The 25,607-nt window shown below is 53.5% G+C and overlaps 3 protein-coding genes across 5 annotated transcripts; 1 reads left to right on the forward strand and 2 right to left on the reverse strand.

The window, feature by feature from the left end:
* Positions 1-181: 181 nt before the first annotated feature.
* On the reverse strand, positions 182-4,635 carry KBTBD4 (kelch repeat and BTB domain containing 4). Of its 2 annotated transcripts, none has more exons than XM_046643601.1 (4): positions 4,541-4,635; positions 3,012-3,629; positions 2,252-2,358; positions 182-1,780 (listed from the first exon to the last, which is right to left on the reverse strand). In XM_046643601.1, exons 1-4 carry the CDS (start codon positions 4,557-4,559, stop codon positions 920-922), a joined length of 1,605 nt encoding a protein of 534 aa, XP_046499557.1. In that variant the 5' UTR covers positions 4,560-4,635; the 3' UTR covers positions 182-919. The 2 variants fall into 2 exon arrangements, with proteins under 2 accessions (XP_046499557.1, XP_046499558.1); XM_046643602.1 differs by having other exon boundaries at positions 4,444-4,564.
* On the forward strand, positions 3,666-9,721 carry NDUFS3 (NADH:ubiquinone oxidoreductase core subunit S3). Its single transcript, XM_046643604.1, has 8 exons — positions 3,666-3,720; positions 4,567-4,770; positions 4,882-4,947; positions 6,542-6,639; positions 6,851-7,000; positions 7,904-8,029; positions 8,164-8,283; positions 9,466-9,721. Exons 1-8 carry the CDS (start codon positions 3,681-3,683, stop codon positions 9,631-9,633), a joined length of 972 nt encoding a protein of 323 aa, XP_046499560.1. The 5' UTR covers positions 3,666-3,680; the 3' UTR covers positions 9,634-9,721.
* C1QTNF4 (C1q and TNF related 4) lies at positions 4,954-14,939 on the reverse strand. Of its 2 annotated transcripts, XR_006885784.1 has the most exons (3): positions 14,051-14,939; positions 12,308-12,485; positions 5,631-5,710 (listed from the first exon to the last, which is right to left on the reverse strand). XR_006885784.1 is itself a non-coding variant. In XM_046643603.1 (2 exons), the coding sequence occupies exons 1-2, from the start codon at positions 14,937-14,939 to the stop codon at positions 5,604-5,606; spliced, it is 996 nt and encodes a 331-aa protein (XP_046499559.1). In that variant the 3' UTR covers positions 4,954-5,603. The 2 variants fall into 2 exon arrangements, 1 of the variants encoding a protein (XP_046499559.1); XM_046643603.1 differs by lacking the exon at positions 12,308-12,485 and having other exon boundaries at positions 4,954-5,710.
* Between the last annotated feature and the right edge of the window lie 10,668 nt (positions 14,940-25,607).

Genomic DNA, 25,607 nt, shown 5'->3' on the forward strand with positions numbered 1-25,607 from the left:
ATTAGCAGAAGCCCAATTCACTGGCCCCATGAGGCTCTCCTCACTTTTGGAGCAGTGATCCTGTGTGTAGAAAAGGAAGTATGAGATTCACTCAGTATTGTGACTGACTCAGAAACAGGTGGCTATGTAATTAGTTTCCCTTAGGAAGTCACCCCTTTAGAATTCAAAACAGACACACATATCCCTTCAAAAACTTTTATTTGTATGAACAGTTCCTAGCTCTTGACTTAGCTTAGAGCTGTTAAAAGAGTAGGGAGCTTATATATTTGAGTTTGAAAAAAGTTTCTGCTATTAATCAGAAATAATCCTTTCTGCTTCTTTCTGGCTTACCCCTTGGAGTAAGCCAAAAATAAAACCAAAGTATACATTTCCTGACAGATAGATGAGAAAACAATAGACGGAACGTCCTGAATTCTAGAGCTGACTCTTGCTGGTGAAGGACACCTTCAGCTTAGTCGATTCTCCCAACTAAATCCTGAAGGAAAACTGACACCTAATTCTTTGTGGAAAAATTACCAACTAGCCACTTTGCAGGCTATAGAAAAAAAGGAAGACTGGGCATCTTTTCTTCTGTCCTGGGATCAGGGGTGCTTCTACTTAACAGTGATCAGGTAATGAGGGGAGACTGTGCCTAAGATCTGAGAAGAGGCTTGCTCTAAGCAATCTGTAGTGGGGCACAGGATTACCAGGGGAGAGTAGGGAACAGGCTGGCCTACTCTCCATTCAAGCAGCCAGCTGAGTCTAAAAAGCCCCAAACGGAACACCCTGTGGGTTCAGGGGAAGTTGAGGTGCTGCCTTGCTAACATGTGCCAAGAAATAACATAGTATTCTGAGTTGGGACCTTGGGGACTTCAAGTTTGGATGGGTAGGTGCTGGAAAAGGGGAGGACAAAAGTCAGCTGCTCACCCCTCTCACAGTCTTAGGCCAACACAAACTGCAAATTGGTAAGCAGCACCTTAATGCCTCTGGTGACAGTTACAGCTGAAGTGGCAGGGTCAAGCTTGTAGGTGTTGGCATCCCCCTTTTTATATCGGTCCCGGAAAACATAGATGCTCCCGTTACAGCTGGCGATCTTCCAGAGGGATGGGGCAGAGCTCCAAGCCTCAGGAAGGCAAAGCCGGGTAAAGCTGTCTAGCAGGGGATTGTAGCACACCAGGGAGTCCCCTTCAGCCACGATGAACACCAGATCCTTGTGCACAGCTGCGTGCATGCGGCCTGCGAAGGGCAGCACGTAGGGCTTCACATGGCACTTGTCTGTCTCTGTGTCAAAGCACTGGATGAGTCGGGAAGGTTTGGTAAAGAAGTCCAGGTCATTCTCCTCCCCCCCTAGTAAATAGATGATCCCGTTGAGGTTGGCACCAGCGGCCCCTGACACAGCCACCTCTAGCTGGGTTGTCTCTGTCCAAACGTTATCACCTACCCGGTAATAGATAACTGCATTGGAGAGGGTATCCTGCAGTGTCTTGCCACCCAGTGAATATATGGCATCTTTCCCGGGCACAGACACGAGGGTGTGCTGGAGCCGGTCCCGGGGCAAAGGTGCACACCACTCCCAGTCCACGGTGGCATTGTTGCACTTCCACATACGCCGTGGGATGGACCCTCCCACCACATACAAGTCTCCACCATGCTTGCAGGCTGCAGTGATCTGGTGGCACAAGCTGTTTTGGCCACTTACACTGATGGAGTCATCTTCCGCACAGTGCAAGGACACAGCCAACGAGTGGGTACGAGATGACTCTTTCCCGATCAGGTAAATGTGCACATTCTCCCCAATTTCCTATTGGCAAAATTAAAATTATAAATGATATCTATCAGTTCTAGGCTAAGGCTCAGCTGAGACACATATCCTTGAAGTCCTAGACCACACACTTGTATCTTGCTCTAACTTACTCCCCTTAGTTACTGTGTGTCATCCTGACTCTCCTCCAGTCACTTTTGTTCAGGCATTTTATGCTGGGGCAGAAAATCTGCTGGACTCATCCTTCCAGCTTTTTTAGAACTATCATGAGCTGGTGCTTCAGACAAACAGTGCTTAGGATTGTTACTGCAGGACAAAAGCAGTTCTCCTAAGGAGCTTTGGAGCTCCGAGGCTGGTGGCTTCTGGGCTCACGCACACATCCTCCTCCCCAGCTCTTAGCAACTTCAAGCCAGAGACGACTTATTCACCAGCCATCAAACAGGCCAGGCCAACTGACGGCTGGAATGCATGGATATCATAGCGTCCCAACCCTAGAGAAACCTGCCTTACCTTCAAGCTAGTCCTGAGGGACTCTGAGAAAGTCTCTCTTTCCTCTTTATTAAAATTGATCCAGGCTTCTATTGCCTCTGTTGGGTTTTGGGAACATGGAACTCCATCTGTAAGAGCCAGAGGAAAGGCATGGTCAATGGCAATCCGACACTTTGAAAGGGAAATTTAGAGCCAGGGGCTTTAAAGACGTGAACCGCTTTGTTAGACTACCACCATGTATGTATGTGTATGAGAAATTAACCTAAAATGGCCTTCTTTCTTTTAATCCAAATGGATGCCTTGATATGCTCCCATCTGCTATGGAAGCAATCTACTAGGCTGCAGACCTCACACCTGAAATATGGTTATACCTCATTTGCAGGGTCAGGATTGTTGCCTCAAGTTGGCGCATCACTTAAATAAAAGTTTTTTAGCTACCCTGACTCATCGTCAACTGACTTAGGTTACTAGTCCCATGGGTACATGTAAAGTGCAGGACCCAGAATACTTATGCACAGGAGATTAGAGTATAAATACTAATAGCTCCTCACTACCTTTTGTGTCAAGTGCTGCTGCTTTTGTTTTCCTGGCTTCTTCCTCTGTCTCTGAGAGCAGCTACACTAAATCTCCACTCAATCTCTCTCAGAAGGTATCTAAATTCCTACCAGGAATAATGGAAACTAACACCGGGAAGCCTGAGGGTACCTTTCTCCTGAACGAGAACATTCACTGAACATCATACCCAAGTAGCTGAGTGTGAGGTGTCCCTCCCTCAACTTACCCGAGATGATATCAGTGAGTAGACGGTGGGGCAAGTGGAGAAATTCTTCTGTGCTCTGCAGCTGTGCCAGGTGGGCCTTGGCACAGTGCTTGGCAGCAGTGTAGAGCTCAGGATCACTGTGCCGATCTGCCAGCCACATCACCTGAAGGCAGTTCCCCACCTGCACTGTGCGGGCCAAAAACCGAGAACATTCCTCAAAGAGAGATGTCAGCTGATACATGTCTGACACCTCATAGATTTCCTGCAGCTCATCAGCTCGAAGTTTCACAGTCCCATGGTAGATATAATCAACCAGAAGCTGGAAAACAGACTCGCTAACATCCTGCAGCACAATCACCCGATTGTGGGCCTCCTTCAGGTTGGAAGTGAACATGGACCGGAAGAAGCAGCTCTGAGCTGAGAGGACCAGCCGGTGGAGTTGAAACTCCCGGCCTTCCACTGAGATGGTGACATCAGCAAAGAGCTCTTCCTCCAGGCACAGTTTCATGATCCCCTGAGCCACACGCCCTGAGTGTGACCGATCTTTGAAAGTGTAGTTCACAAAGTAGTTCTCATCCATAGATGCTCCAGGCTCCTCTGGTGATTCCATGGTGGCCAGCTTCTCTCTCTGCCAGCTGTCTGCAAAGCAACACCACCCTGCGTAACTTGGGGAATCCACAGCCACAGTCTATGAATCCAACTGTCCAATTCAGGGAGGGAGAAGGGAAAGGTGAGAGCAAAGTGGGTCCAGATTGGCCCTAGTCCTGGCTCTGCCAAGAACATCTCTGATACTCCTCTTTGACCAAAGCTGGGTTCATTCTCCTGCAGTGGCACCCCAGCCCTAATAAAATCAATAAAATTTCCTACTGTGGACGTTTCCCCGAGAAAACATGGAATATTCCTTTCCATGATGTAACAAAAGGTTGATATTTAGGTCAACACATGAAAGCAAGGCGCTGGAGGAAGCCTGTGACCTTAAAAGCCTGCCAAATAAGCCTTACTAACCAAACAACTACTGGGCATAAAACTAGTGAGGCTCGGGGCAGCAGAATCAGACAAAAATGCTCCCCATGTCCTGTATCCAGCCCCCCGCCCCCCCTCCCTGCCCCACGGAGTCCAGACTTTCCAGTATGAGGCTTGGCTTGGGACACGGGTCAGACCACATTTGCTCTTTTCTGAGCTTCTCCCCCGCTCGCCCTAATCACTCCCCAAGGCTCCGTCCCAGAACTCGACACAAACCAGCCGCCTCCAGCCCGGGGGACGAGGAGGGCCATTGCCCTGTGCAGTGTCTCCGCCCCACCAAGAGTCGCCTGGGAAACGGTCGCCAGGGAAACCGTTCTTCTCGCCCCCCCACCCCCCTGCCCGCCGGCCCTCGTCAAAAGCTCAGCTCAGGGAGCGGGGGAGGGGTGTGGAATGTGTAAGCCAGAACCCTCGCCCCTTCCCCTCCTCTCACCCGTTCAGGATCCTCGCCTTCTCTCCAGCCTTTGCCACACCAAGCTAGGGCCACGCTCACCTCACGGTTTCCCCACCTGTCTGCTTCGCTTTCTCACCTGCGTTCCCTCCTTTCATTCCGAAGCCCGGAACCCGGAACCTCTGCTTCCGGCCCCGCGTCTGCCCGGAAGAAGATCGGATGCACCCTTCCGCTTCCGGTCCGTGCCCTTGGGGCTCCGTGTCCTGTGGGTCTTGCTTCGGCTGCCTGGTCTGCGTCCGGAGAACATGGCGGCGGCGGCGGCTAGGGGCTGGTGGCGGGGGCTCGTGGGGACCGTGGCGCTGGCCAGGGGTGAGCAGGGGGCAGCCGGCTGAGGCCTGGGGCAGCAGCAGCGGTGCGCCCAGCGCAGGGAGCCCCTCAGGCCTCACCCTGTGCTCCTGTGCCTTTTGTCTCCCCGTGCAGCGGCCAGGCGACCCTCGGTGCTGTTGCTGCCAGTGAGGACGGAAAGCGCTGCAGCTGACACGCGCCGTGAGTATGTGCGGGCCGGGCCCTTGTCGGGATTCCAGGCGGGGGATGCTTTGCTCCCTTCCTCCGATGTTTGTTCTTGCTCTGGGATGCCCTTCCCTGCGTCCTCCTGGCAAATCTCTGCCTGCCCTTGGAGACCTGACTGCGGTGATCCTCACTCTGCAGGCAGGATCGGGCCTTCCCTATGCCCTAAGTCTTTCTGTTACGTCCCTGCTTGACCCATGTCCATTTCCAAGTTCCCTTTTTCTTTGATTAAACGGTCCGCTCTTTGAAAGCAGTAAACATAACCTCTGGGCTTCAGAGCGCTGTTAGAATAGTAGCTCACGTTAATTGAGTGATTATTGTGTGCCAGGCAACTTGCTAAGCGTTTTAGTGAAGGATCTTATGTAGTCCTCCCAACAATCTTATGAGGTAGATAGCGTTATGCTCTTTGTCGATCTTAAAATAAAACAGCCAGTTCTTCTGCCAGCAAGGTTTATTTGGGAATGGCAGAGGAATTGCAATTCGGAATAGCCAGACTCTGGCTGAACCATAGGCAAGTCAAGTTGGGCAAACCAAAGGAGAGGAGCTGTATAGAGAAAAAGAAGGAAATGGGGAGGGGCTGCTTTGAAGGAAAGTCCATTGGAGGAAAGCTGAGAGTGCAGGGTGGTGACGGTTTCTCATTCACCGAGCTTGTTGCTGGGCCAGGAGAAAGTCTGCCTTCTGCGAGAGTAGCAAAGTAAGCTTCTTGTCAGAGATGCCAGGTGCCCCTCTTCCTGTTTGGGATCTGCAGACAGCAAGGAGCGGTGGTTCATAAACGTTCCCTACAGGGCTTGCTGAGTCCATTTTAAGTTGTTTCCTTTATTAATTTTCACATCTTCATACTAAAAATCAGGAAACAGTCCAGAGAAGTAGCTTGCCCAGGGTCACAGCACCAGTGAGTGACAGAGCAGCCCTGCCTGCTGTCAGAGGCAGGGAACACTTAACTGTTGGTCTGCAGTCTATGAGGTGTGGGTGCCTAGTGATTTAGGGTCGCATGAATGAGTGTATGGAGATATGTTACAGTCAACATGAGCTGACTGGGAGTCAGGAGACCTGGCATTTCCCCCCTTTCTGGGCCTTAGTTCCCTCAACTATGCAAAAAAAAAAAAAAAAAACCCCAAAAAACCGGTTTCAACCACATAATCTGTGGGGGCTCTCATAGCTTGAGAAGCTGCTATGAGCCAGGTGCTAAGGAGATACAGAGAAGCAGACGTTCAAGAGCTCCTAGTTCAAGAGCTCAGACCCTTCAAGAGCTCCTAGTCTGGTAGAGAGCTGAGACATGCGGCTTTAGCAGAAATACAGGCATCGTGAAGCAAGAACCATGGACTAGTTTTGAGAAGAGGCAGATGGCTCAGCTGCAGTAATGAGAAGAGTCTTTTGGATTGTGTGGGTGGTATTTTCCCTACGTTTGCCTCACTTCCTATTCCCTGGAAGAGGAATCCTCCACCCCCACCTTTCTCAAGGTTCTGCAGGGATCCGTGCTGGGAGACAGCACCCTTTATAAGCTCGAGAGACTAGATGCTGGGCTGGATGCTGTCTTCTCCACTCCTTCGTTAAATATGCCTTCTCCTTCCAGCCACTGTCAGACCGCGGAATGACGTGGCCCACAAGCAGCTCTCGGCTTTTGGAGAGTATGTGGCTGAAATCCTGCCCAAGTATGTCCAACAAGTTCAGGTAAGATTCACTGCTGCTGTCTGGTCTGGGTCCAGAAAGAACCGTGTTCTCAGGGCTTGTGGGAGTGGGCAGCCTGGCGTCAAAGAAACCACAGACCCCTCCATCCCCACTTGGGCTTCTTTCTCTGCCTTAAACCAGGAGAATCCAGCTGAAGTTAGCTGCTCCCTCGGTGGCTCTTTATTCTCTCTCCCCTCCCATTCCACCTCTGCAGGTGTCCTGCTTCAATGAGCTAGAGATCTGTATCCATCCTGACGGGGTCATCCCAGTGCTGACTTTCCTCAGGGATCACAGCAACGCGCAGTTCAAATCCCTGGCTGACTTGACGGCAGTGGACATCCCCACCCGGCAGAACCGTTTTGAGGTCAGTCAGGAGATTTGAGAAGGTTTGGGGAGTAAAGGACAGGGGACAGAACAGTCTTGGAGTGACAGCTCCCAATGAGAACCATAGCTTCCTTCGTTTCAATTCGGGTCAAATAATACAACACGGCAGTTAAACCAGGGCCTTAGAATCAGGCAGACCTCGCGTTAGAATCCTGGCCCTGCCACTAACAGGCTGTGTGACTTCAAACATTTTATTTAATTTTTCTGAGTTTTAGCTTTCTTACCTGCAAAGTAAGTATGTAATTGTCCCTACCTCATAGGGTGGTTGTGAGGAGTAAATGAGATAGTACAGGTAGATTGCTAGCACACAATACATTTAGGTATTGATATTTACTGATCGCATACTGTTTGCCAGATCCTGGGATTGAGAGAGAAGTAATATCCAATATCTGCCCTCCAGAAGCCTCCCACACTAGTAAGGGAGAAGGACACATGAACAGCTTACTGGGGAATATAATACTGGGGATGTTAGAGAGATGCTGCCAGAGCACAGGAGGGGCACTTAGCCCAGGCTGGGAGGCTTTGAAGGAAGAGAGAATGTTTGTGCTGAATCTTAATGGAAGACCAGGAGACCAGGAATTAGCCCCGTGAGGATTGGGGCTGGGGGAGGTGAGGGTCAGGAGACATCCCAGACAAAGGGAGTAGGCTGAACAAAGACAAGCATGTGACATGCTGAGCTGCAGCGTGGCTTAGGCCTTTGTAAGTAGTTGTTAAGTATAGGAGGATCTTGCAGTTTTGAGCTTTGGGACAGAAGGCAGGTTCACAGGGTGGAACCCTAACTCACCCTGTATCCTCATCATTGATGCTCCCCCTCAGGGACTCCCACCCCAGACCCCTCAGCCTGTGGCCATCTTGGTCCTCCAGCTCCCTCGCTTCTCCCTAGATTGTTTACAACCTGCTCTCTCTGCGCTTCAACTGCCGGATCCGTGTGAAGACCTACACAGATGAGCTGACGCCCATCGAGTCCGCTGTCTCTGTGCACAAGGCCGCCAACTGGTATGAGAGGGAGGTGAGTTACGGGACGTGTGGACCGTGCCTCTGGGCCAGAGTCGTGGAGGTGACTAAAACCCCTGGATGCAGTGCAGCCCCTCAACCCAGTGTCGGCCATCATGGACTGGTCGCCTGAGGACCTCTTTTTTCCAGATCTGGGACATGTTTGGAGTTTTCTTTGCTAACCACCCTGACCTAAGAAGGATCCTGACAGACTATGGCTTCGAGGGACACCCATTCCGGAAAGACTTCCCCCTGTCTGGCTACGTTGAGGTAGGAGCCTTGGAACTGGGGTGGCAGCCTCGGCGGGAGGGGGGGGACTGGGAGGGAACTTAGGGGACCCTGGGCATGGCAGGAAATATGGTCTGTGGATTGTGGTGGTTTAGGAGCATTGACTCTGGATTCAAATCTCAGCTCCAGTTTTGTAATCTAGGGCAAGTTACTTAATTTCTCCAGGACACAGTTTTCTCATCTGCAAAATGAGAACAATAATAGTACTTAACTAATAGATTTGTGCTGAGCTAAATGATGTATGTGTAAAGGCTGGTGTACTGTAAATGCCCAGTTGACGTTAAGCATTATTGTAGTGGTCATTTTAATGACCAAGGTAGCCTTGAGGACACACTTAGCATCTCCCCAAGATCTGAAAGTGGAGTATCATTTTATCCTGCCCTGGCTCTCTGAGAAGGCAGCTGACAGGGAAGACACTAAATGTTGAGCCCTTGAGAAAGGCGCGAGGCAGAACCAGTGACATGACTAGAAGGGCCTTGTAAAGAATCTCAGGGCTTTCCTTTACTGCCCACGTGCTGCAAGTTGGTTGTTAGCAGGAAGATGGTCTATTGTATACATATACACGTGACTTTGTAGCAAAGTAACTTTTCGGGAATGTTGAGATAGTGGCCATCCAGCCCTTCTCTTCAGTGCCCAAGTGCTCCTGTTTTCTTAGTGTTGAGCATGGTCCTGTTGCTACCACCTGTTTGTCCTTACCTTATCCAGCTGACCCTCCAATAACAAGAAAAGCCATGCCAAATTCACTGCCTTGCATCTTGACAGTGATAATGCCAAGGCCACAGGGCCTGAACTTGAGTGCTTGCCAGTTTAGATTTACTCTTTTCAGCCACTGACTTGCTTACCAAATCCTGGGCAGATGCTTACCACGACCTTATAAGAGCATGGGGATGAGTGAGCAAAGTCAGTTCTGCTAGAAAAGGGGCTCAAAGCTCATGATGTGGGGATGGTGGGCAGGGCAGCTTGACTGGTGATAACAGGGCATGAGGTGGAGGCCAGTTTGGACTGTGGTTGGGAGTGACCTGATGGGTCACACAGATGTGGATGGAGACTTATTGACAGGCTGGGACAGGAGTCAAGAAGTTACCCAGGGCTGTGGGAAAGTGGACTCCTTAGTGGCCCTAATAGGGCCTTCCTCAGTGCTGAAGTGTGCCTTTTCTTCTGCAGCTACGCTACGATGATGAGGTGAAGCGGGTGGTGGCTGAGCCGGTGGAGCTGGCCCAAGAGTTCCGCAAGTTTGACCTGAACAGCCCGTGGGAGGCTTTCCCTGCCTATCGCCAGCCCCCCGAGAGTCTCAAACTTGAAGCCGGAGACAAGAAACCTGAAACCAAGTAGCTCCAGGGAAGGCATGTGGATCCTAGAAATGTAGCGCCTTATCCATAATTGAGTGTCCATGTAAATAAAATCCTACTTAGACTCACCACTTCCTGTGTGCGTATCATGGGCAGACGTGAAGCTGACTCAGGAGAGAGATGCAAGTAGGGGTTTTCCCTGCTCCCTTAGACAGACTACCAACCAGGAGTCTCTTTTCATGGGACTAAACAGTGCAGTTGCAGACTTGGTGACCTGGATGTACTTCTAAGAGGGATTCTGGAGCTGAAATTGAAAGTTCTTATGGTCCATAGTGCTCAGGATGGGTGTGGCATGGTCTCTCCTGAGATCTGGAGGTGCCTCAACTGCTAGAGAAAGCCCTTCATCACAGCAGACTGTCTCGTGGCAGCTGACAGATCCAGGGGCCTGGGTGGAACCAGGGAAACACCCACCCACCCTCATCCCTCCAAACATGCACAGGGTTCCATGAGCGAACAGAAAGAGCCACAGCTCTTTTGTGTGTGTGTGTGTGTGTGTGTGGTGAGGAAGACTTGCCGAGTTAAGATCTGTACCAATCTTGCTCTATTTTACCCGTGGGTCGCCACCACAGCATAGCTGATGAGTGGTATAGGTCTGCAGCCAGGATCTGAACCCGCAAACCTTGGGCCAGCAAGGCAGAGCGTGCCAAACTTAACTACCACACCACCGGGCTGGCCCCAACATAGCTCATTTTTGAGTCTTGAACCCTGTATCCTGCTCCCGCAACCTGACAGCCCATTGCACTTGAGCTAAGGGAATCTTCCTGGACTCTGACCTGAGCTGAGAATGTTGTAAGCAAGCAAAGGTCCCAGGGCAAGGGTAAGAGACACTCAGGAGCTGCAGATCTGTCTTCCAGGGGACAGGACTCCTTACCCAAGCTGGTTGGGGGTCTGTTCAGCTGGTGGCTGAGTGCTGGAGGTGGAAGCGCTGGCCTCTGCCTATCTGTGGGGCCGCCCAGCCAGCCCGCCCTGCATTTGGAGGGCTAGGCTTTGCAGCTGATGCTCTTGGCTGCTGAGGGGGTCCCTGGAGGCTGGGCTGGGCTGGGCTGGACTAGGCTGGACTGGGTGTCAGGGGCTGGGCTCAGCTAAAGGATGTTTTGTGGGTGAGGACAGATAGTAAAGTAGCATTACTGCCTGGGCTCTTTCCTACCTCTTGGGAGGGCCAGGCTAGAGCTATTTGCTACCGAACACCTTTTTTTTATTAACTAAACATCCCACCCATCTGGGCAGGAACAGGCTGAGGGCCTGACAAGCAGGGAGCGAGGCTCCTACTGCCAACAATCAAAGATTCCACATTTCCATGGGATGGAAAGAGCCCCTGGAAGCCAAAGCCAGCCCCTCCCTGTTCAGCAGTGAACACTGACACCAAAAGCAGGGAACGCCAGAGAGCAGCCTGCAGTGGAAAGTCGGAGCTGTGTGTGGCAGGCGGACACGGCAGCAGAGAGCCGTAGGGAGAGTAAGACTCAGAGGACGTGTTGGGGCATGGCTGGGACAATGCAATTCCTGGCTTGGCTAATGGTAGCCATCTGCCTCCTCCCAGGGGTGACCACAACCCAGCACTATGCAGGTACCGGGGCTTCAGGGTGGGGTGGATGGGAGCCAAGGAAGCCTCCCAGCTGACAACAGTCACAGTTGCTTCTATCTGAGCCTAGCAGGGCCTAGGAACTGTGGGCATGGTGGGTACCAGTGCTAGAGGCGGGTAATGGTGTGGGCCCCACCCCCAGAACCAGAAAGGTCCAGGTGAAGCAAAGGGAGACAGCCCTAGGTGCCCTCACTGCTGGCCCTGGACAGAGTTGGGCCCTGGGCTTATTCTGGATGATGTGCAAAGCAGGACCCCTTGACTCGCCCTGGGTTTGGGACAAGCATTCCAAGGGCTAGGCAGCACCCCAGGGTGGGGGATGAAGGAGCTGCAACAGACATCCTGCCTTGCCTGGCCTCTGCCTTGCACATGATCACTACTGAGGAGCAAGCAAAGGGTAGGTTCTTCCCAAAGGGGTCCTCGACCTTTTGGGAAGGGTCATTGGCACTGTTTTAGGTCACACTGTCCCCAGATGGTTGTAGGGAGGGGAAATGGGAAGTGAAGTGTCTTGTGACCCACTGGCCTGGAGCTCTTGGCCAAGGGAACTGCAGAAGTTCGAGGAGGAGTGCTGGACATTTGCCGAGGTGGTATCTGGGTGTGGGATGATGATTTTGGGATCACAAGACCTGTGCTTGGGAGGGTGAATGTCAATGTGCACGTGTGTGTAGGGGGAGGGGGAACGGGATGGCATTCCTGCTCTTTTGTAGATAGAACAATCTCTAGGCGCCCCTCCCAGGCAGCTGAGGGACACTTCTAGGAGGCCGAGGTGTTCAAGGTGGAGCTTGGCAGCGGCCTGACTCCTCTCTGCTGCCCCAGGGCAGCCCATGAACAGCGCCAGCGTGGGAGGTGGCCTGCAGGAGCCAGAGGCCCCGGAAGTGATGTTTGAGGTCTTTCCTCCAGCCTGGGACATGGGGGTGGGAGTGTTCAGAGGTCCCTAAGCTCAGGGTTGGGAAGGGGGATGTCTCAAGCTGGCTCTGCTGGGGGAGGAGGGGCAACCCAGCATGGGTCCTACTGCCTGCTTATGCCCCGCTGGCCCACTCTAGCTCCCTGCCCTGCCCGTAGGCCCCAGCCCACCCCTTACATGGCTCCCCTTGCAGCTGCTCTGGGCTGGGCTGGAGCTGGATGTCATGGGGCAGCTGTACATCCAGGACGAGGAACTGGCATCTACACGTCCAGGCCGCCGACTCACGTTCCTCCTGCAGCGCCACGTGCCCAGTGACGTGGAAGGTGCCCAGCAGCAGCTGCAGCAGTTCCAGAACCTGCGGAAGGGGCCTCCTCTTAGCCCTTGGGACTTTGAACATCTGCTCCTCACAGGCCTGTCCTGTGTCTACCGGCTCCACAAGGCTAGAGAGGCTGAGGAGAGGGCTCGCTGGGCCCAGGTCTTCGCCCTCCTGGCACAGGAAACACTCTGGGACCTGTGCAAGGGCTTCTGCCCCCAGGGCCAGCCCCCTTCTCTGGGGCCCTGGGCCTTGATCCTTGACCCCTTCCCCTGACCCTCCCCCAGCCAGACCCATCCTGGGCAGAGACTTCCATCTGGCACCTGCTTCATCCCACTGTGCTCAGGCCTCTGGGCGTGGCTTGTACCCTGGATCCCAGCTTACCTCTCTCCCATCTTCTTCCCTGGGCCCTGACAGGCTAAGAACCCAGACTCTGGGTCCCAGGCAGCAGGCACAGAGCTAAAGGCAGGACTTGCAGGCAGTATGTGTGTGTGTGTGTGTGTTGGGGTCAGAGTTGAGAAGCGTGTTTAAGAGATGCTGAAAGGGAAGCTGCCCCCAAGTAAGGCCAGGTCAGACCCTCCAACTCCCCCACGTGGCAGTCCATGAGTGGTCCTGTGGACTCTACAGGACCTTTGAAGTGCTCAGCACCCAGTACTAATTTAGATACTCTTTTTAAGCCCAACCAGTGCTCTGGGGTCCCTGAGCCTCCAAGTTCCCCATTTGGGCTAGAATAACAAAATGGATTTTAGTTCAATCTGTTGGAGGAGTGGAGGGAAGAAGGTGGAGGAAATGTTTTTTTGGTCCATCTCAACAGGCTCAGATGAACACTTCAGAGGAGAGAGTGAGGCTGGGAGGAGATTGAGAGAGACAAGCTGAGGCTGGCTGGCGTAGCCCTGCTCCTGTGTAGCTGTCCCATAAAATGTTCTGTTCTGGCCTCCTGGAGCCTGTGTCTTTCTGTGTCAGAGGAAGCTGTTTAACCCTTGCCCTGAGCAAATCACCCTCCCTATCCTGGGAGGGCGGGAGTCGGGCAACCAGGTGTCAACTGCTCATCCCACTCGCACGCCCTGTGGAAGAGGAACGTGCTGTTTCCTTGAACCCCAAGCCCCCAGAGAGGTAGCAGGTTGCTGCTCGTTGTCACAAAAAGGAATGAGCCAGACCGTAAGAGTGACGTCGCAGGTCAATGAGGAGGAGTTAGACAGAGGAGACTGATTAGAACGGGACATGAAGGGGAGGCCCACAATGGGTTAGGAGAGTAGGGTACAAATCCCCACCTCCTGGTCCTCCCAGGGCCTGATGGAATCCTGCCCTCTGACCCCTGACCCCCACCCCGCGCCTGCAGTAGTCAGCGCCTTCCCGCGCCGCCCCCAGACAAAAGCGTCGCAGTCAAGACACAGGGCAGGACCCCCGGGCACAGAGGCGCCCCGCAGGCCCACTTTATTAGCAGGGTGCAGCCGCGCCGGCGGGCGCTCAGGCCGCGGCCCTGGCTGGGCATGCACGCCCCGGCTCCTCCCGGGCCGGGGCTCAGAGCTCGGGGGGCCCGAGGCCCGGCGCGCCGGCGGGGGCGAGCTCGGGGTACACCAGGAAGCCGGAGAAGGTGATGTACTTGCCGTGGTTGCTGTAGGCGCCGTAGCCGTCGTGGTCGTGGCTCAGCAGCCAGACGGCGTCGCCGCGCTGCAGCGCCAGCATCACGCTCTGGCTCTGCATCTCGCGGCGCCGCGACGCGCCGTCGTCGTAAATCATGGCCTGCACCTCGTCCCGGTTCTTCATCAGCTTCACCGACAGCGTCTTGCGCGGCAGCTTGCCCAGCGTGAAGGAGAAGAAGTAGGCGCCCGGCAGGCGGCAGCGGAACACGCCGGCCGCCGCGTCGAAGTCGCCGCCGATGTTGACGAGCTCCGTGTCGAAGGCGAGCGGCCGGTGGCGCGGCCCGGGGCCCGCGTCCGAGCCCACCAGGCTGCGCGTGCGCGCCGCCGAGAAGGCCGAGCGCGGCTCGGGGGGCGCGGGCGTGCCGCGCGCAGGCGCGTCGGCGTCGGCGTACACCAGGTAGCCGCTGAAGGTGGCGCCGGGCGCGCCGAGCGCGTACTGCGGGGCGCCGTGCAGGCGGAGCCACACCGTGTCGCCGTAGTCGAGCTGCAGCATGGCGCTCTGGCTGGCGGCGCGCCGCGCGCCGGGCCGCCGCTGCTCGTCGAAGGCCAGCGCCTGCACCTCGTCGCGGTTGCGCACGAGCATCACCGACAGGCTCTTGTGCGGCGCCTTGCCCGCCGTGAAGGAGAAGAAGTAGGCGCCGGGCACGCGGCAGCGGAACTGGCCGGTGGCCGCGTCGAAGTCGCCCCCGATGTTCACGTACACCTTGTCGAAGGTCACCGCCATCTCCGCCGTGCCCTCCAGCGGGGTGGTGCGTGCGGCCGAGAAGGCTGAGCGCAGCTCCGCTGAGCCCGGGGCCGGGCCCAGGGCCCAGCAGGCGGCCGGGCCCAGCAGGGCCAGCAGGAGCGGCAACATGGCGCCTGGGAGGGGGGCGGCAGTGGGGGAGAGGAGAGTTGGGCAGGGTCACCTCCAAATGCCCCGAGCCCCGGACTGGGAGATGGGTTCTCTTCACAGCCCTGCCCTTGAGCCACAATTCCGACACTGTTTCCTACACACTTGAACTAGGTCAGTGGGTCTCAACCTTCAGCGGGCCAGCGTCACCGGGAGGGCTTAAAATACATGTCGTTGGGCCTCCTCCCCAGAGTCCCCATTGAGTAGGACTAGGATGAGGCCTGAGAATTTGCATTTCTAACAAGTTCCCCCTTAACGAAGATGCTGCTAGTCCAGGGATCACACTTTGGGAACCATTACATTAGGCCCATGACTCTTTTTTTTTTTTTTTTTTGGTAAGCATCGAACCCGTTTGTTAAGTGAAAGCGCGCGCACCTATACCACAGACACAAGCAGAAATGCTTTGATTGAAGGGGCTGGGTTTACCCCATCCCTTTTCCCTTGGCACCCAGGGGCCCCGGGAACACAGGGAGTGGTCAGGGGGTCTCTGAGTTTCCTTCAGCCACCGGGTTGCTGCAATTTCCTGTGGCTATTCTGTGGTCCTTGGCCTGCCTCTCAGGCGCTGGCTCTTTCTGATGCCCTCCATCATGGCCACTGTTTCAGCCTCCATCTGGGCAGGAAAGGAAATAGCTGCTCCCTGACCCCTTTCCTGGCCTCTGACCCCTTCAAGGGTCAGCTCCCACAGTGAACCTCTGGACTCCCCAGGGGTCCTTCTTGCACTAAAGAGGCCAGAACAGTTGGGCTTGAAGGTAGCTCTCTCCCCTGCCCCTTAAATCAGAGTAAGAGAAAGTGACTCCCTCCTCTGGGCTTGGGGGCTGCTCTTTGAGGGGAAGCAGGGAGTCAGGGGCTGCTGGAGATAGAGAGGGAGGGCAACAGCCCCAGCAGGGTTTTGGCTAGACCATGAGGTCAGCAGCTTTGTTCCTCAGTAGCGGGGAAGGGGAGAGAACAGACATGAGTTTGGGTTTTGGCTTTACCACTTACATGCTGTGAAACCTTAGGCAATTTCCTTAGCTACTCTGGGCATGGCTTCCTCTGTGTACATGGAGAGGAGACCTGCCTCTCCAGTTTACTGCGAGGATGCTCTGAGTTAACAGGTGTGAACAGGGTTTATGAATGGCAGTGCTGCCCAGGTGTGCAGATGCTTCTGCCCTTGGCCTTGAGAAGAACGATCTGATCAAGTTCTTGACATAAGGGATTAGGGAACTCCTGCTTCCTGGTAGGGCATAGGCTTTAAGGCTTGAATACCCAAAGGCCCTGAAGTGCAGACAAAGCGGAAAAGAAAATGAGTTGGCAACAGCCTAGGATGGGGGCTTCTACAGGGAGTGTGTGTAGCTTTGTGTCTCTTAGAGACACTGGGGCCTGCTGGGAAGTGTTGCCAGGTGCAGCTGTGCAGACGTGACCTACACAACAAGGATGTTCACCTGGGGGAGGTGGGTCCTGGAATCTAGCCCATGTTCTGCTTGCCCAGCTGTGTGGAGCTGCCACACCTGGGGAAAAGTGTGGCTTTTTCTAATTCTCATACTAAAGACCCAAGTGCCTAGCCCAGCTGAACACTCTCTCCCTCCAGAGGTGGTACCTTTTCTAGTTCTTAGAAAGGCGCCCCATGGACTAGCCGATACCCTTGGTGAGGGTGTGGGGAGGAAGGGGGCCCGTCTGCCGTGGAGAAAGTGTACCTCAGGAGTACTGAGTGCATTCCTTTTACAGAACCCTGGACACATCTGTTCTCATAGCAAACCTGAGAGACTGGTGGGCCCTCTCCCATTGCATAGATGAGAAAGCCAAGGCCCAACAAGGGGAGCCTTTGGGCCCAAGGTCACCCATGGAGCACTGAGGCAAGCCTTCAACCAAGGTCTTTGGGCTCCAAATTCAGCGTGCCTTCCTCTCCACCACTTTTTCCTCCTAGACATAGATATTTCCAGCCAACATGTTCTCTGCCTCAGTTTCCCTTTTTGCAAAAATAGAGGAGACAAGTGGAATGACTCTTAGGATCCAGGGTGAAGGAGAAAGCAAGCAAAACCAAATAAAAACTCGAGCATTTTGCCTTCTGAGAGTATGGGGATGTCTCATCTCTTCCTCACCCACTGCCTTCCTAGCAGGTCCTGCCCCAGGAGCACCCTACCCCAGCAATCCCCCTGCCCCCTGTGCACCCTGCTAGTCTCAGAGGGTCCTCCTCTGTGTCTGTACCCAGCCTCCGTTTCACCAACCACTGCCCATTTTCTAGATCCCTAGGTCCCCATCCCTCCCCAAACCCCTCCCTGAGCAGGGCAGAGGTGGGAGGGTGTCAGGTGGGCATCAGAGTTCCAGGGAAGGAAATGGCTGTTCCTGGCTCTGTCCAAGTGGGGCTCAAAATAGTCATCCTCAAAGAGAAAAAACTGGGACAGAGAGAGCTGGGCTGACCCAGAGCCCCGGAACCGACGGGGGAGGTGCAGCGATGTCAGGCTAAGGGCATCTCAGATGCCCCCTCCCCGCCAAGCCCCCTCCCCGATTCCCCCCTCCCTCAAGCCCCGCCAGAACCCCCGTCCCCACCTACCTTGAAAGCCCCTCACGCTCCCAAGAAGATAAATCCCCCTTTGACAGAAGAAGCCAATTAATCCTTTCTCATGGAAAAAAGAATCCCTCAGAAAGGGCTACCCCAAACCCTCTCTCCCCAGACCTTCCTTCATCCATCCCTCCGGAGTAAAAGCCCTGGAGCCTCTTTCATGAAAAAAAGCTCCCAGGTCCTCCTTTCAGGGAAAAAGGACCCGAAGCCCCCGCGCCATCCCCCGCCCCCGCTCCCGATAAACCAGAACCCTCGGCTCCCCCAGCCGCCGAGCTGCCCTCACCTGGCTGCGGGCGGCGGTCCGCCCGGTTCGCTCCGAGCCCGCGATCCAGCTCCGCGCTCGGGCGCCGGGGCTGCGCACTGTCCGCCCGCGCTGCGGCGGCCCGGCCTGGCGGGGGCGGCGGGGGCTCGGCCGGTCCTCCGGAGCCAAGGCGGGCACCCCGGGGTGGGCGCGGGGCAGGAGGCGCGAGGCAAAAAGGACGACTTGAGAGCAGCGAGCTGACCGGCGGGAGGAGAGGCAGGGGAGAGGCGGGGAGGGGGAGAGGGAGGAGGGGGAGAGGGAGGGCGCGCCGAGGAGAGGAGGGGGAGCCGAGCCGCAGGGCCTAGGGGCACCAAACGCGGGAGGCCCCTGCGCAGGCTGCGCCCAGCACGGGGCCCTTCCTCGTCCGTGACCACCCCCCCCAGAGCTTCGTCCTCTTGGTCTAGAGAGCAGGATTCATTAATCCAAGTTAGCAGACGGGGAAACTGAGGCCTGAGGCAGAGGCCAAACTGGGGATGGCCCAGGGCACCCTGCAGACCAGCCTCCTCCCTGGTTTGAGGAGGCGAGACTGGAGCAAAGGCTGGACTAGCCTCTGGGCCGCAAGGACAATGGAAGGTGAGATTTTGGCTGGGACAGATGTCCAGGCTGAGTGGCATTGGGGGAGGGGGCTGAGGGAAGAGAAGGATAAATGGGTCAATGTCACCAGTAAAGGAAGGGCTTAAAGCGGCCTAATTTTTCTTCCTCACCTCCAGATCTGAAAACGCCTATAGTTGGTTAGCAAGGAAGGAGGAAGGCAAAGCCCCCAGACATCAGAGGGTCAGCCTGGGCCCCCTGGGGAGGGGGTGAGAAAGGAGGGGAGTCCTTGGGGCAGAGTTGAGTTTTGGCTCGTCATACTGCTTCTGCAGTGCCTGTAAGAAGGGAGAGGTTGAGAGGGCAACGGGAGAGCGCCAAGGGCCTATTTGCGGAGGGACACTGATGTCCTGCCTAGCTGGGGTTGGGGTAGCAGGAGCCAGCAGGACATCAGGGCTGGGTGCAGCCATCTTCCCACCTCAGCACTCACCATAGGCCCTTCCCATGGCCTCCGCTCTGGGCTTGGACCCCACTGAGCGGGGCTCTGGGACTCCCTTCCTCAGGGCTGCTGTTCTCATGACAGCTGGAGGTGTCAGCCTGCCTGGCACTAAGCAGATAACAGAGTGGATGGCTTTTGAAGAACCCCACACTCAGCTGCCAGCACTGGTACCCTCCGTCTGCCCCTGGTTGACTCAGGAGGCCTGGTCTCTAGTCTGGACTCTGCCACACACCCTCTGTGCGGCCCGTGAGAAGCCCAGTGCCCTGTGAAATCCCTCTGGAGCGCTCCTTCTGGAACTTTCAAAATTTAGGTGACCCTGGTTAACCTAATACAGGTTAGTCCTCCTACAGGTCTGCACAATGATGACTGGCCCATTAAGTTTTCTTCAGGGTGCTAGGTGAATGCTGACATGAATGAATGAATATGTGCCTTAATGGGAAGGAATGAATGGAGGCATTTCAGGCTGGGCATGGGGTGTTTGGGGGCATAGGATGGAGCACCTGTCTAGCCCTATCCGACCACGACTGTCTCCTTCACCAGCCTGAAAAGGCCTATGGGGAGTGCATGAGGCGGGGTGAGGGTGGGACGCGCCACACAGGGATGTAGCAGGAGGGCTGGGGAAGCAGGAAGCTGACCTGTGGCAGCCACAGCCCTTCTTAGGGCTTTGTCCTATTCTGAACCAGAGGGCGGGGCTGCCATCTTGAAGGTGCCTTCTGAAGGTGGGAGGGGAGGGAAGAAAGCAAGACTCCAGGCAGGACAGTTAAAGCCCAGTGGGGGCCTGGCTCTGGCTGAAAGCCATTTGACACTTTCCCTGGGTCCACAAAACGTTCCACCAGAGAAGTCAGAGTGGGGCGTGGAAACAGTGGCGGAGGCAGATGACAGTAGGGTTTGCTTCAGGGGACTGGGACAGGGTGGAGGCCACTGGGAAAGGGATATGGAGAAAGAGGATGCCATGAGTTGGCGGGTGTCTAGGGCAGGCTGGGGCGGCGAGTTAGGAGGAGGTGGCCCAGGGTTCAGAGAAAAGAGCCGTCGGCGACGTCGGCATTCCTGCCTGCTCCCACTTTGTGCAGCTACCACGACACAACAGTAATTTTAAACCTGCTCAGATCTGGATGCTTTACCTGCTTTCCTCCCCTCCTTTCTCATTTCCCCACTCCCTCCCGCTGCTTCTTGGGATCACCTCCTAAATAAACGACTTGCACTCAAATTTTTGTCTCAAGGTCTGCTTTTGGGGGGAACCCAAACTAAGACAATGAACGATAACTGTGTCTCAAACTGTGCTAAGTGCTTTCTCACATCCATTACCTTATTTAACTTTCTTAACATCCCCTGAAGTAGGCATCATTAACTCAGTTTTATAAATGAGGAAGAAAGAGGTTAATGCAGGGGCTGGATTCAAACCTGGTCCTTTGCCACTATGCTCTGCAGCTCCCCTAATTCTCGGATCCTTTCTAGGCCATTTTTTCATCTGTAAAAGGAGGGCTGAGCTCTTGAGTTTGAAGGGAGGCAGTGTACCCAGTTGATCCTGCAGTTAGGCACAGTCAACAAGATGTAAGCGGAAATTATTGGGAGAGAATGTGCTTTAAAGGGACTGACTCATCAGAGGGGCCCACTCTTTTTGCCCTCTCTCTTCTTTTTCCTCTTCCTGGAATGTATACCTGAAGGCTGGAGCCCCAGTTGCCATCTTGGTCCAGGAGACAATGAAGTGTTCTAAGACACAGTGTTAAGTAGGTGCTCAGGAGGAAGCTGAGATGAATAAGACCTAGAGACCCTGCCCTAATGGAGCTAATCATTTAGTGGGAGTGGCTGGATGTGGATACAAAGCACTACAATAAATGGAAAGAGATCAGTGCCAGGAGAGAGCTGCAAAAGTCTATGAGAGCTAGAGACAGAGAAATTCCACCTGGGGGGATCAGGGAAGGTGTTAGAGCAGGCTACTTGTAAATAATGCTGAGGATTTGACATAGACGGAGGAGTGAGGGGATGGGATCCAGTCACAGGTAAAAGCATGAACAAAGGCGTGGAGGTGGCCTGGACGACACAGAAGGGTTTGTGAAGGGAAGTTATGGCGGGTAAAGTGTGTGAATCTCACATGCTGAGCTAAGGAGCTTGGTTTATCCTGCAGCAGAGGGGAGAGTGCTCAGAACTGTATTTTAAGAAGATTACTCTGGCTGCACAGTGAAAGATGGGACCCAGAAGAAGAGTGGAGAGGCAGGGAGATGTGCGAGAAAATAGTGTCCCGATGAATCTCAACTACGCAGGGCTAGTAAGAAAGGAGAAGAAAGGGAAGAGACAGATGACAGAGAGACTGAGAAGAGAGATTCAGAGATTGACAAAAGAGTGTGTGCACAAACTCACAATTTAATTAGCTTCCTGGTTTGCTGGTGGATAACAGGGGAATTAGCAGAGCTCAGAGTCTGGGGACCTTGCTGGGAGTGACCTTGAGGGGAAGTTAATGAGAAAGACGACAACATGCCCCGGGGAGAAATGAAAGAGGAGAAATCATTAGCCAAGCAGAGATGCCGGCAGGAGAAACAGATGTCTGGGGCGGAACCCCTGCCTTCCTGGGAGATTTCACCCCTCCAGGGGAGTAGATGTTTAGAGCTCCCAGGTTGGGCTCCTGGCACCATCACCCCAGGTTACAATTCCTCTGAGTACCTGCTACATGACCCAGGAGTGGGGAGCTGGGAGCGTCTGTGAGGATCAGACCTCAACTCTCCCTTGGCCCTTTTCCCAGATGGGGACCTGAACCCCCATGCCCCTTCTGCAGATGGGGAGGTTGAGGCCAGGGAAGGGAAGATGACTTGTTCATGACCAGATGTGGCAAACTGCATTTTCCAAAGTCAGCTGTGACAGGATTGCCCATCCCACATGCTCTTCCTACACTGTGACCTTGCCGCTCCCCTCTAAGAGGAGGGCTTAGGTTGGGTCATAAAAGGTGATACTGATTATGTCTCACTTGCTCTTTTTTTTTTTTTCCTTTAAAGATTTTATTTTTTCCTTTTTCTCCCCAAATCCCCCTAGTACATAGTTGTGTATTTTTAGTTGTGGGTCCTTCTAGTTGTGGCGTGTGGAATGCTGCCTCAGCATGGCTTGATGAGCGGTGCCATGTCCGTGCCCAGGATCCGAACTGGCGAAACCCTGGGCCGCTGAAGCAGAGCGTGTGAACTTAACCACTCGGCCATGGGGCTGGCCCCTTGCCTGCTCTCTTGAAACTCACACTTGGACCCCAGCCATCATGATGTGAGAAAGCCCAGGCCACATGGAAAGGCCACGTGTAGATGTGGTGGCCCACAGTCCCAGTCAGGACCAGCTACCTAATTTGCAAGGTCCAGTGCAAAATGAAAATGTGGGGCCTCTTGTTCAAAAATTAAGAATTTAAATGGTGACAACAGAGCATTAAACCAAGCATAGGGCCCTTCTAAGTTTGGGGCCTTGTGCAGCTGCTCAAGTTGCATGCCCATGAAGCTGGCCCTGACCCCAGCTGAGGGTCCAGCATCAACTGCCTGCAGTATGAGTGAGGAAACCTTCACAATGACTCCGGGGCCAGCCGCTGTCCGATTGCGACTGTATGAGGATCCCTGAATGAGAATCACCCAGCTGAACCCAGTTCACTTACAGACTTGCAAGGGATAGAAATGATCATTGCTCTAAACTAGTAACTTTTGGGTTACTGCCGCAATGCATTGTGGGAAGCCTGGGGGAACAGGAGCTGGTCAAATCTGGGGTGCAGATGCAGGCCAGTTGCCGATTTTCTCCCCAAACCCAGGCTCATTCCCTGAGCTGTTGGTGCAAGTTCTCCTTGGCCATGTGGGCAGAGGAGACTGGAGGCACGAATAACCCCGGACTGTCAGCAGACCCCAATCCTGTATGTCTGACCATGATTGGCACACCCTTGGGGGCAAACATCAGCTTTTCAACTGGAGGAGGCTGGGAAGAGACGGGTCTTCCATGAGCTGAAACAGTGGTGGCAGCAGCCCTAACCGGAGATAATGGTTAGGTCTCCATGGCCTACAGGAGCCTCAGGGAGTGACAGTCCCTGGAAAAGAGGAAGGCAGAGAAGAAAGGAGGGATATGTCCTGCCCAGGTGGGTAAGGGAGGGAATCCCTGTGGCCCCTGTGGCATTCTGATCCCTGTTTCTCACAATGAAGAGTGTCCTTTGATGACCGGCACTGCGCTTTGATTCTGAATGGTGCGTGTGCGGGGAGTTGAATCACTTGGCTTGTGTTTCCCCCGGGGCAGTGCCAGCCAGCCAGTGGGTGAGGAGTCTTGAGTGATTGGGAGCGAGAGCTGGGTTGTAAACGTAATCCACAACCCAGCTGAGTGACCGTTGGAGGATGAGGGAAGGGGACAGGGCCTGAACGGCATTTAGCAATTTATCATGGCCACTTTAGTTTTCTAAAGTTTTCTAAAGAGGAGCCATAATAAAAACGATAGGTCAAGTGCAAAGGGAAGATCAGGAAAAGAACTGAATTCTAAGTGGAGGGATCCAGCAAGGATTAATGAATGAAATGACACCTAAACGAAGTTGTGAGGGCTGCAGTGGACTCTGACAGACAACAACAGATGGGACGCACACCGGGAGAAAGGGGCAGGGAGCAGGGCATGGAGCTACCCACCCCTCCCCCCCAGGAGGCAATACAGAGTCAAGGTGAAGAGCAGTGATTGACATCTGACTGCTTCGGTTTGAATGCCAGCTCCATCACTAACTGTGTGACCTCAGTTTCCCCACCTGTAAAATGGGGATAATAAAAGTATCTATGTCTCACTGGCTTGTCACACGCACTGAAAGACATACGTGATGCAAAGCACGTAGCACAGAGCCTGGTGTATGGTAAGCACTCAGTATGTGCTGCTGACTGCTATGGCTCGGTGTGTTTGGAAAATGAATAATAATTTTGGTACGGCTGAAGTACGAAATCCAGGGATGTTGCCAGGAGACAGGTCCAGAAATCATGAAGGATTTCAAGTGCCAAGTTGAGCTGTCTAGACTTTATTCTGGAAGCCGATGGATCGCGATCCTGTCTCAGTTAACTTCTTTCATAACAAGTATTTTGTATTGCCCCCCTTTCCTATACTGAAATGAAATTCATACAGAATGGGATCTACTGACACGTAATTTCAAAAAGTCAATATAATGCTCTAAGTGTGACATAAAGGAGAAATAAAAGGCAAGTGATTTTAACGAAATAATCTGTTTTTCAATATGTGAATACTTGGGCATTGCTACACCAGAAGAAATAATCAAATAGAGAAGTTGGATGCTTATTATTTCTAGAAACACCACAAGTGCAATAGCTACAAACACAGGTTGATACGAGGATGTGCCAGCCGGAGCTGCGATACCGCTAGGAGCCTTGACGTTTAAATTCAATGAACGAATCTCGGTGAAGTTCCAAACACAACAAACAAAGTCCTTCCTCAATTTACAGCGAAGTGACATTCCTGGAAAGTTCAGTGTACGTTAAAACCATGCAAAAAATAGTTTGTTTTGTGTGTAAAAATAGACCTGGGTTCTGGTTTTTTCACCTACAGGAATGTTGTGAGGAATGCGAGGTAATGTTTCACTTAAATATCCTAAACATTCCAGGGCATCTAGCATCTCTGGGCCCTGTGCCCTAAACGCCAGTCGTGTCCCTCAATCACTGTGACAATCAAGAACACCCTCCTCGGGCTGGCTCCGTGGCCAAGTGGTTCAGTTCACGCACTACACTGCAGCGGCCCAGGGTTCGGATCCTGGGCACGGACATGGCACCTCTCGTCAGGCCACGTTGAGGCGGCGTCCCACATCCCACAACTAGAATGACGTGCAACTAGGATATACAACTGTGTACGGGGGGGGGGGGGGCCAGTTTGGGGAGATAAAGCAGAGGAAAAAAAAAAGAAAGAACACCCTCCTACATTTCCCAACTACCCTCACTTCCTGTTTTGGGCAATATGGAACTAGGAAGAGGCATGCTTTCTTCGGGCCTTTATGTAATATTATGTGAGCTGATCCATGGAGCCACAGTCACCATCTTGCAACCATGTTGGGGAAAAGTGCAAGGACAAAAGCCAATACACGGGGGATGGCAAAAAGGACAGAAGGCAAGGATCAGGGTCCTTGATGGTATCACTGAGCCACTGGGTTAACCCACCCTGGATTTAGCCTACCTATGGACCTCTCGTTATGGGAGACGATACATCCACTTCTTGGTTGAGCCATTTGGAGTTGAGCCCTCTGTTTCTTGCAGTTGAAAGCACTAACTCTTACAAGTTATATCCCCCTCTCTGGGTCTTGGTTTCTTCATCTGTACACTGAGAGGATCTCACAATCCACGGTCTGGGAGTCCATGGAGGGAAAATATGGAGGACCCGGGGACTAGAATGAGAGAGGGAGTGAAGGAGCTGGAGGAGGCGAAGGTGACCCCATCTTGCGCTGGGTGTCTGGGAGGATGGTGAGAGGGGAGTGGATGTAGTCTTGGTAAGACGATGACGAGTTCCACTTTGGGCAATTGGCTCACAGTAGATTTGCGGAATGGAAAATTAGATTTACACAGTATCATCTCAATTGAATAAAAAATATAATTACATAGGAAAAGATTGGATGGATAAACACCAAAATATTTAGTTACTTATAGTAGGTTCAGGGATGCTATTTATTTTCTCTCTATAATTTTTTCTATTTCCCAAACTTTCTACAACAAATATTGCTTTCATTTGAAAACAATTTAAAATACCAATGAAAACTATAATTTTTTTCAAATGTGTCAAAAGTAGTAGATC

Source organism: Equus quagga, chromosome 17 (assembly GCF_021613505.1).
Source record: "Equus quagga isolate Etosha38 chromosome 17, UCLA_HA_Equagga_1.0, whole genome shotgun sequence".
Classification (NCBI taxonomy): Eukaryota; Metazoa; Chordata; class Mammalia; order Perissodactyla; family Equidae; genus Equus; species Equus quagga.